This window comes from Tamandua tetradactyla, chromosome 4, assembly GCF_023851605.1.
Source record: "Tamandua tetradactyla isolate mTamTet1 chromosome 4, mTamTet1.pri, whole genome shotgun sequence".
In the NCBI taxonomy this organism is placed as follows: Eukaryota; Metazoa; Chordata; class Mammalia; order Pilosa; family Myrmecophagidae; genus Tamandua; species Tamandua tetradactyla.
This window is the reverse complement of record NC_135330.1, coordinates 54,719,771-54,730,800: the sequence shown is the minus strand read 5'-3', so window position 1 is coordinate 54,730,800 and position 11,030 is coordinate 54,719,771. Positions and strand designations below refer to the sequence as shown.

At 45.5% G+C, this 11,030-nt stretch overlaps 1 protein-coding gene, 1 long non-coding RNA gene and 1 pseudogene across 3 annotated transcripts; 1 reads left to right on the top strand and 2 right to left on the bottom strand.

Moving 5' to 3' along the window:
• Nucleotides 1-700: 700 nt before the first annotated feature.
• Nucleotides 701-9,010, top strand: LOC143678964 (uncharacterized). 2 transcript variants are annotated; one of them, XR_013173503.1, is made up of 4 exons: nucleotides 701-1,188; nucleotides 3,731-3,809; nucleotides 5,470-5,882; nucleotides 8,154-9,010. It is a non-coding gene; the product is annotated as an uncharacterized LOC143678964 (long non-coding RNA). The 2 variants fall into 2 exon arrangements; XR_013173504.1 differs by having other exon boundaries at nucleotides 5,100-5,882.
• C4H1orf53 (chromosome 4 C1orf53 homolog) lies at nucleotides 5,337-10,329 on the bottom strand. Its single transcript, XM_077155770.1, has 3 exons — nucleotides 9,868-10,329; nucleotides 6,837-6,938; nucleotides 5,337-5,570 (listed from the first exon to the last, which is right to left on the bottom strand). Exons 1-3 carry the CDS (start codon nucleotides 10,123-10,125, stop codon nucleotides 5,499-5,501), a joined length of 432 nt encoding a protein of 143 aa, XP_077011885.1. The 5' UTR covers nucleotides 10,126-10,329; the 3' UTR covers nucleotides 5,337-5,498.
• Nucleotides 10,139-11,030, bottom strand: part of LOC143680240 (replication protein A 70 kDa DNA-binding subunit-like) — a 130,843-nt pseudogene continuing 129,951 nt past the window's right edge.

The window sequence follows — 11,030 nt, the reverse complement described above, 5'->3', positions numbered from 1 at the left end:
GGTGTGGTCCGGATTCCCCAAGAGCCTCCTCCCGCCCCTCGCCGCGCGTCCGAACTGTCCCTCCCGCCACCACTTGAGGTAAGGACTCGGCTTTGAGCGAAGCGGGCCTGCGAGACGCCCCTGGGGCCCCGGGCGGTCCCCGCGGACACCCAGCGCAGAAAACTGCTTCCACAAGGTTACCCCCATCGGAATCCTACCTTGAGGTCGGGATGTTACCTCCAAGAACCCGGCCCTCGGCGAGGGAGGGCGGGAGGCGGCGACCAGAGGTGCAGGCCAGTCCCCGCGTCTCACTGAGGGTCCCACTGCTTAAATAAACAAACAAACAAATAAACCGTTGGATGGAAATTAATACCCCTCTCTCTTTCTCTCTACCTCTTGGAATTGACCTTAATCCTTCACCTCTGACCCACAGCTCCCTCCACCTGCCTTTTATTTTCTGTTTATGCTTCCAAATTGGGAGGGGGAGGAGGAAGGGGTGACCAGTAGGCACAGACGTTGGCCGATGCCCAGAGACAAGCTCTGAGTCTACGTTCAGCCCTTCCAGCCTCTCCATAACCAGGGAAGGTGTTAATGGAGGACTCGGCCGTAACCGAACCTCATAAAGCCGAGAGCATCTTGAGGGTTGGGCGCAGCGCGGGAGCTGGAGTCCCGCCGCGCGCCCTGGTCTCCCGACCCCCAGCGGGCCTTTGCCTTCCCGGAGCCCAAGCCGGCACCTAAAGATGCTGCCGACAGCTGGTGCTTGCAGAACGGTGAATGGGCTCAACTCCCACGGGGAGCTGGGCTAAGCTATTGATTGCTCACCAGCCTCATCCCCGCCTACCCCTCCCAGTCCTTCCTTCGCTCTAGGCGCTCTGGGCGTCGGGAACCGGAGCACTTTGGGAAGCACTCTGAGCTCTAGGGCGCTCTGAGAGCGGATTCGCCCGCAGTCGGGTCAGCCGCCAGCCGTCCGGCGGGGTTGGGTGGGTTTCGCGATTAACCCTAGGGAAAAAGACCCGGACTCAAACCCGAGCAACCAGAAAGATGTCCCGGCCCTGGACGCGGCGGTGGCGATGTTACCTGGTTTCAGGTTCCCGAGGGACTGCGGCCACCCCGGACTCAGGCTGCTGGGAAGCGGAGGGAGAGCCCGGAAGCTGGGCTTCTAGCCAATTACGAACCCACTCTCCCACCCGGTGTGCCCTTCACTGTCGGGTAAGGGGGGCGGGGTGAGTAGAGAGATTGGCGGCTCCAGGATACTGGTCTCAGTGGTGGTGCAGTCTCGGGTCCAGCGCCACTATCCGTGGCTCCCAGTCAGCTGCGGGGGCCGAGCCCCTGATGGATGGGGGAGGCCCCTGTCTCAGAGCTGCCAAGGAAAGGGTGGACACAGGGCTGTGCAGGGGCCGGCGCCACCTCCATGCTGGCCGCGCAAGCTCTGCCTCACATTGTAGGTAGTAAGGAACCCAGCAGGAGCCGCGGATTCCGAGTCTCCCGGTTTCTTGTTTCATCCCAAATCCAGATTGCCGCTTAGAATCCCCAGGACAGAATCCTCCTTTTCTCATTGCAAACTTGGCTTCGCTAACCAGTACCACCGGTTTACCTGTTAAACCACTGCTCCTCTCGACTCTCCCCATCCAATCTGGCCCATTTCGGTCCATCTGCCTTGGAAAATCCCCACATCTCCGTCGGTCTTTGCAGACCGGAAGCCCAGGCTGAGTTTCTAAGCTCGTGGTGGAGCAAATGAATGGACGGTGATACCGACCTGAAAATGTTTGGGTCCTCTCATTCATTCCTATCCAGAGCAGCAGTTTTTAACATCTTTTGGGTCATGAACTATTTCAGGTATTTGGTAAAAGCCTGCGTTTTACGCGCGCGCGCTGAAGCGCACAACAAAGCTCACACGTTAGAATAAACATTTCGGGTGAAAGGATGAGGTGGTTACAGATGTACTAAGCCTCCTAGAGTCCATGATTCCTGGGTTAAAAATCTATTTTACACTCATTGCTTGGGGGAGTCTGGAGGTCTTGTATCACTGAGCCCAGGCTTGCAAAGTTTTACTGGGGCTAGCGTCAGACCATCCCCTCCTTCCCCACCCCCGGAACAGGGGAGCGCCCCAGCAAACAGCAGGACATCCAGAGGTCCAGGATAAGACTGGCCTCCCAGAGACAACACAGTTTCTGGCTAAAGATAGCTCCTGGTCCTTCACAACCTTATCTCGGAAATCAAGCTCCCCAGAGGTGGGCAAGAGCTTGCTTACTGCCCCTTCCTCCCCCCCACCCCCACCCCCACACATTTAAATATTCACGTACTTTTTTTTCTCTTGAGGGGAGGGGATAATGTTGGCATCCAGGAACACCCTTTATTTGTTGCAATGAAAAAAGAAGCACCGAGTTTTAAATCCTCCACCATGATCCAATCCATAAACTCAAGCCATTGTAGGAAAAATGAAATATCAGGTGTTGGCAAAGAGTGGAGAGGGAGGTTAGTTCTGGGCTAGTCAGGGGCGGTGTTTTCTTACAGTTAATATTTGTAGGGAGGCAAGACGCCAAATGTCATTTGCCTGGTAGTGAGTCCTCCGTAAGCCTTGCCCGGAGACAAATTTAAGCCCCAGCGGGCTCTCGGCGGTGGACCCGTGTGCGCTGAATCAACTTTGAGAATGCCCGGGGAGAACGGCGGCTGAGCTGGTACAACTTATTAAGGTCAGACTCGGGCAGCGGCTCCCCTTCCTGGGGACGCTGTACCAAACACACCCAGTTTCGATGCTCTAAGTTTTACTCGAATAAATTATATAATAGACCGTCCCTTCCTTACTCCGCATACTCAGTGGGGCCTACGCGGCTCCTGAAGGGTGTGTGTGTGTGTGTGTGTGTGTGTGTGTGTGTGTGTGTGTGTGTGTGTGTGTGTGTGTGTGTGTGTGCATTCTGATCCACCTGCCGTTAGGACAACCCAGTAAAGGCAAGAAGCATGACTGCAGGATTCTTTCTAGGAACCCTCTCAGCAAGATCCCCCAGTTTCCTTTGGGTCATCCCGTGCTAGAAACTCTGCCTTGATCTATTAAAGCTTGGGGCACAGGAAGTCTCCAGAAACCTTGAAAGTCGAGCAGCCCCAAAGTTGATTTAAATTGAGAAGTCTCTATTTCTCAGCATTCACATGTGCTCGTATGCACACACCCAATAAGAAACCCGAATTTTTACTTTATAACGTGCGAATATAAGATAGCTTAAACTCTTCCAGTGAGACCCATTTATGTGGCCATATTGTGTTTAATGTGGGAGCGCCCGCCCTGCCGCCACCCTTGACGTATGGTTCACATGCATCTCTCCAGAACCACAGGGAGAACTTCAGACACTGTCTCTCTAGCACCCCGTGCAGGAAAGAGTAAGGGCGGAATCCCCTCTACCTTCCACGCCCCCAGCGGGTCCTTTGCGCACGGGCTGTTGCCCACAAAGCTTGAAGTTCTGCCAGGAAGAATCACAATCGCCCCGCCCCGCAGAAAGGTCCTCCGTGATGGATGTTCACAGACCTTTTTTCTTGGTCCGGTTCCCTATTGCAGGAAGTGCACTGGGGAAAGGCAAGAGCCGCTTCTAGGAACCGAGTATCCTATGTATTCCATGAATATCGACCTGCCAAGGGACTTTCTCAAAACACCACCTTACATGGGTGCCCCTTTTCAAAATGAACTTCCCATCCTCTTTCCGTTGTTTTTCCAGAAAGATGGTGCTCAAAGTCTCCATTTACTTCTTTATTTTTTTCCTAGGACTGCTAAAGAAAGCACCATCCAGACTTCACCCATAATATGGCCTTGGTAATCACCAAATCTGGTGAAAAAACATGAGGTTAGTTAATTTTTTTAATTTGTGATACATAACCACATATGAACACAAACATTCTTACCATATGATCATTCCATTCTTGTTATATAATCAATAACTCACAACATCATCACATAGTTGCATATTCATCATCATGATCACATCAATTCAGAAAAAGAAATAAAAAGAAAACAGAAAAAAATTCATATATACCATACCCCTTACCCCTCCCTTTCATTGATCACTAGCATTTCAATCTACTAAGCTTATTTTAACATTTGTTCCCCCTGTTATTTATTTTTAATCCATATGTTTTATTCGTCTCTCGATAGGTTAGTGACTTGCCCTAAGAATGAAAAGGAAACTGGCTTCTGGGATTCCATAAGCACTTCTAGAAAGACTAACACAGCCTGTAGAATCACAATGTTTATCCTCTCCCCCTACTCCCCTCCTCAAAGTAATTTCTGGATAGGACAATGCCAGGTCATAGAGACTACTCTTTTACATTCAAGGAAGCTGCTGACACCGAACAGGACCCAAGGGTAGTGTTGCTTAGGGCACCATGATTAGAGTACCAGCAAAACTAGGGCACCAAAACTGCCAACAATTTTTGGGAACAATTTAATATTTGACATTATTTAAAAAGCAACCAAGGGAAAAATTACAACCTTTCTGGACTTTGTTCAATTATTTCACAGTTTAGAAGGGCTTTTATTTTGAAGTAAACATGGGCAAAGTCACCAAAACCTTTTAGTTGCTCTATTCAGGCTGAATCAGAGGCAGAGCTTAAGGCAATCCCCTGAGATGTTCACAACCTTTCTGATTCCACTGGGGGAAAAGGCTGAAGGTCAGCCCTTGGCAAAACCAGCCTTCCAAGTCGGCAGCCTCATTTTATTGAACACCTTATACTGTGAAGGAAAGGACGCCCCGGGAAGAACAGAAGCAGCTGTGCCCCCCACCCCCTACCCCCACCATTCTCAGAGGGCAGCTGAGAAGAACCTGTGAACTCCTGATCTGGGTTGGAGACTGATGCCCATAGGCATCACTGCAGTGAATGGAGTGGGTGGGACATTAACAAAATGATCCAAGGTATATTTGCCTGGGAAATGCCAAAATAAATGAAGGAGGGAAAAGTGTGGGAGAGAGGAAAGAGTGGTTTAAGCAGGGCATGTTCAGCAGCTTGACCTCCAAGTCAGAATGATTTAAAGTTTTAGTAAGAGAACAGATGGAAAATGAGAGTATTTCTTGATTCAGGATGGTACTTCTTGGGCATTCATATGCTGTCACTATAACATCATATCACTCTCTTTATAGCTCAAGATATAAAGAAAATGAAGAATGTATTCAAACTCTTCTATTTGCTAGCAATGTCCCTTGGATTGCTAATGTGAAGAGAAAACAGTAGAACTGAAGCTATATGAAAAAGCAAGAGCTGCTAATGTGACCCGATTGCTACTATTTATTTAACAGAACAGTCATTATTTTCTTTCTTCAACATATGTGTCTGATAATGAAGCAAAAGGAAAGGAAAATAATTATCAATGTGCCACTTTAGAAACACAAAATACTTGCTAGCTTTTTATTTTATTGTTCTTTTAATATATGTGCTCAAGATTAAACTAGTATTCAAGTACTAACCATATGGAGAACAACTCTTGATGATGTTTTTATTTTAAAAATATAGGTTCAATTAAACAAGAACAGAGATAATCATCAAACATAAAAATATGAATTGAAGTGCTTCTTTTTAGATGGATCTTTAACATTGACTTGACCAAATGGACACTGCAGAAGAAATAAAACAAATAATTACTGAATTACTTAACAATCATCTTGGGAAAAAATACAACATTGCTTGTGGTGAAAAAAAGAGACTGTTAATAATGTTATACAGATCATTTGCTCTATCGAGTCCTGCAGACTCAGAGGAGAATGGCAACCTCGGGCAAATGGTCCTAATTAGAGTTCAAGAACCACTTCCTAAATGCATCTTTCCAACTTTAAGAATTCTACTCTCAAAATACACTCAGAAAACCCCCAAGCCCTCAATTTATGCAAAACTCTTCTGCATTTGATCAGAACAAGCTAGTGGTACAGGTAAGAACATCATAATTTTGAAAGCTTAATTTTTCAATACTGGCTACAGTTAATACATGCGTTTAATGTTTATTCTTGAATTAAAGTGGGTCAGTTAAAGGAAATAACAATCTTCTCCTTGGTCCAAAATATAGACTTTCATATTCATGACTGGTTTTCAGAAAAGTGATGAAAGTAAGCCTTTTCACAGACATCTTTATAGAAAGGTTGTCACTATTTTTTTCCCACAGAAGCAAGAATTTGAGTTTTATTTTAAGGTCATCTAAGTAAAGTGTTCTTTAATAGAGGTTGTTACATGTTCATAACCTTAACCCTATTACAATTTACTTTATCTCTATGGTTTTAAAAGTAATAGTGAAGAACCTATTCCCATTTAATTTTTGCTCAAAATAAGTAGAGATTAGTCAGTAATCCTAATTAATGAACACAGAGATGTATCCATTGAAATAGACATTTTAGGAAATGTACAACACTAATTTAGTTATTTTAAAGACAGACTAGAAAACAGCCACATAGAGAAAAAGGGATAGAGGGATGAAGGGAGGAAAAGAAAGAAAATCATTATCATCTAAAGGAGAACACATTTCAATGCTGGGCAAATTTCTGTTTAGCTAATAATACAGAAAATGCTGGATTTCTTTTCCTGCCGGGTTTGTTTTGCCTAGTGAATGTAACTTATTTGAAACCTCATGAAACATTTCCTGGTAATAAAGCATTCCTGTGAATTTCAAATCACAGCATTACAAGGAAAGGATGCTCACAGTGAAATGCTACAAAATTCCATTAATTTTAAAGGTCCTATGTCGACCCTAAGGACTTCATTGTCCTTAGCTAAAGTAGCTTGTGAAAAGTCTATTTAGTTTTTTTATTTGACTTGTTTTTCAAATAATAGGCATTTACGAAGTTACAGAAGCACCGCAAACTGCTGCAGTAATGCGAGAATTTGCTACTCACGTGTCTGCAAGCAGAGCCACAACATTCACCTCTCTGCAAGTGGGCAAGCCGTGTGAGCACCACAAAGCCAGTAGCTGGATCCACATAGTTTAGTTGGCCAGCCTGAAGAGTAATAAAATGAAACAATTCATTAATCCCAATGTTTAGCATATCTCCTCACCATAATTTCTGGTCATAAAATACTGAAAAATTTTCTTTAATAAATATTAAATTTCTTCCTGGCAATTTTAGTGGCACTTGCAATTAAACACGGAATGCATTCCGACACTGTAAACAATCAAGCTTTATATGACATAAGGAGAAAATATACAGTTTGAGAAAAATGAGAAGTTGCTGGAGAAACAAGAACCCCTCTATACCCAATAACTATGGAGCCACTGCTCTGATATTTTTCATTCAGTTTCTAAGTAACAGGCTTAATAACAGGCGATTTAAATAATTTTAAGAGCTTAAGAGGCTGAAAATGAACTTTCACTCAGAAGCTGCAGTTGCAATTTCAGTCCTTGAAATATGTGGATGATGATTTAAAGTTACAGAAAAGGTGCTAATCAAAACCAACAGTCCTTATAGAAAAAGTATTGCCTTTGCTATTACTGAACACTTTTCTTTACCTTCATAATGTACTTATTGCTCCACTGAACATATTACATTCTTCTGTTTTTTGGAGTGTTAGCTCTATTTCTTAAGCAAAAGAAGTATTGTTTTAACATATCAACACTGTTTTCACAAGTATGATCAAAAGCAACTTTTATTACACTAGTACAGATGCCAAGGAAGCCCACTCCATCTAGTTCAAATATAGTTTTAAAAGTGTCCCAATTACTTTGTGTGAAGGTGAAAGTAAATAATGCTGCTTTTTATGCTGTGGAGTTGGGCCATGTAGTTGATATTACTTAGCCTTAAGTTTTGTTAGTGTAACATTCCCCTGGTTTATATATATATATACACACACTATGTAGTAACTCAGTGTATCACGGTTGTATAGAGTCTTTTCATGTAAAACTTGCAGTTCTCTGACATGTTTTTGCCTATGCCATGAAAACTTTTAAAGGGTATCTTCTTTAAAGACGCTATCTTATGCTGGTTTAGGTTTAATCTCCTATGCTTTATGGACAAAGTGTGGAGCAAAAGGACAGATAAAGTTCAAGTCTAGGAACTATAAGGAATTCCAGCAAAGGTAGGCTGGCAAGCAAGTCCCAAGGCTGGTCTAAGCGGCCTCTCTATTCCTTTGGGATCACAAAAGATTACATGAAACCATGAGCACTGAACACTACTTTAGAATGACCAATTGTTAGGTCCTCACTTCTTTATTTACAGAGCCTGTGTTTGGAGACCTGGAAAGAAAACAAAAACAAACAGTGGGACCTCTGAAGCTGCCTTCTTTTCACTTTTCATAGCTACTGGGAGTCTTCTGAGGGCAATTATCTGGCAACCTAGAAAACTAACAGATTGCTTCTACACTTGTGCCTGCTCGTCTGCTTTCCATGTTGATTGAGCATGTCCTTTGAGCATGTTGGCTGCCCACACAAACTTAATTTGTCCTCAGAAAATGAGCCTCCCGTAAGGGTGGCAACAAAGATGCGGGAACAGTGCTGACAGTTTGACTGGCGAGCAAGATGTTCAGTGAAGCACATCAGCACAGGGAGAAAGGTAAGAGAGCTATCTGCCTTGAGGCGTGGAAAACCAGACCCATTGTGAGGGGTCTGATTTGTTGAAGAAGAAAAACAACAAGCTTGTTATTGGGTTTACTTATGGTGTATTGGACAGGCATTTAACCTGTGATACTGACACTGATGAAACAAGTGTGGATTCCCTGAGTGAGAAGAAAGTTCCTTCTCTTTCCCAGGCTGACTGAACCTGTCCTTACACACCACCGGGATTTGTTCTAAAAAGAATGAAACTGCTCGCTTATTTCCAAAGTTAAATATAGTGGAGTATGGGAACAAATTGCACATGTCATCTTTAAAAGAAGAGTCCAAACAAGAACAATCAAAAGCTGCCAGTCATTTCCTGATGAATTTTATGCAGAAGCTTCAACACTTGAATGGGTCAGAGAGTGGGTTCTCTGGGTCTTCTATAAATGAAAAAGAATCAACTTGAGGCACCCTTCGAGGTTTTCTTCTCTATCCTTTGACTCAAGCCACAGCGGTAACAGTAGTCCTAGCAAAGTACTGGTCACACCGTTTAATAAGTGGGTTGATCTCATATAGCTTTTTTTTTTTTTTTTAAATCTCTATTATACTACAACCGTGCTCTCTCGATCTCATTCTTACTTTTGCAAAAGAAATAAAAATATAAGCATGTTACCTTTAAACTCATGTGGTTTTAACTGTAAGAAACTGTGAGGGGAGATGCTGGTGCTAACAACCAACTGTCAAGTCGGCAAAGTAGAAGAAAACACAGCTCAGGAATTTCTAGGAAGAACTCAGACCCCTCATTCAAGTTTCCTTGCAACCGTTCTTCGTTAGAGTGGATAGAAAAGGAACACACAGGGCGGTAGCAAAAATGAAAGTGAATTAAAATTAAGTTGACAGAGTTTTGTGTTTTTTTTTTTTTTTCATTTTGAAATCACCTGACGGCAGGGCGTTCAACTTACAATGCAAATAAAACATTCACCAAGCAACATATTTTTTCCAGAGATTTCTGAGCTGCCCCACCGTCTCCTCCGTCAATTTTACAACGCCTCTCCCCAAAGACACATACACACACACAGTAGGGTGCTGATGGGTCCTACACTGCGAAAGAGTTTAGCTCGAAGGCTAATCGGAAACGAGTCACATTCACACAGACATTCTGGGCAGATAAAGAGTAAACACTTTTTCCGGAACTGAAATTGAGGCCAGTTTCCAAGAGTCGCAAGCGGGAAAGGTGCGCGCGTACCGGAGGCCAGAGGCAGGACCGCTGCCTCTCAGAACCTACTCTGGCTGCACCGCAGCCGCGGCTCCCAGAGCGGCCCCGCACGCGCAGGCGCACTGACCACCCCCGGCCGCGCGACGCGACGCGGGGCGGGGCGGGCAGGAGGGGCCCTCACCGCGCAGGCGGCCGCGTGCAGCTCCGCGATCCGTAGCTCCGCCGCGGTTAACTCTTCGCTCGCCGGTCGCTCCGTCTCGGGCCTGCTTGGCGAGCCGGGCCTAAAACTGCCGCGGTCTCCCTCGGAAGCAGAGCAGAGGGTTAAGCTGAGGGGCTGTCGGAACCCTGTGCTGAGCCGGAAAGGTTTTGGTAGCAGGGCAGCGGGAGGTGGCCTCCCAAGCGGGGCCCTCGCCAAGGCCGGGATCTTCTTGGCCGCCATGGCCGCTGCGCGCCTATGGGAGACGGAGCGTCCGGCGCTGGGGCGCGGCGGGGCGGCGAACAGGGGCAAGGGTGCTGCGCTCGGGTCGGTGCTGGCGCAGCCACCGGGTGCGGGCTCTGAACCCGGGCCTCAGGCCCCAGGTCGGGACTGCGAGGACTGCCAGTGAAGTGCGCACAGACCGAGCCTTCCGCAGCCGCCACCCGATCCTGCTGCGGGAATGAAATGGACTTTTTGAACCAGCCGGCGTTCCGAAGAGAGCCCTTTGGAAACTCGGGAGGCTCCAACAAGATATAGAGACGGGGAAGAACGTGAACGTGCCATTTGCACATCAGGGGCCCTGAATTCTATAGTTATTCCGTTTTTCTGCAGAGATGAAGAGTAGACATTTCCCCCTGTATCAAACTAGATCCGGGTCCTTAAACATAATGGCCCTCGCTGTTAAGATACCAAGAAGGGACCCAAATTCCGGAGGTCTGTTGATAATCACTTCGGGCCTATCCAGAAAAGACTGTCTTTACAAGATGATATGTACTAGAAATAAAGTTGGATGCAAAGCCTTCATGGCATGTTACTTTAGCTCATCTGAAGAGGAAAGCCAAAAGTAAAATCACACTGTATAAGAACAGGTGTTCTTCCCATGTTGCTAAATATTTGTGAAATCCAAACTAAAGGTATATTTATCAGGTTATTTATTCTGAGATATTCGAGAAAAGTAGCATAAGCTCAAGAGGTGATTTTAAGTGTTAAAATTAAATTGACCATCTACCCCCATCTCTTCCCCTGGTGTCAGGAAAAAGACAGTTGAAGAATAGCAATTCCGTCAGTGTTCTTCAGAAGTGTAAAGGGCAGGAATTGATACCGGAGGGCAGGAGTAAACTTTTCAGGTGTACAGACGAAGGGTGATG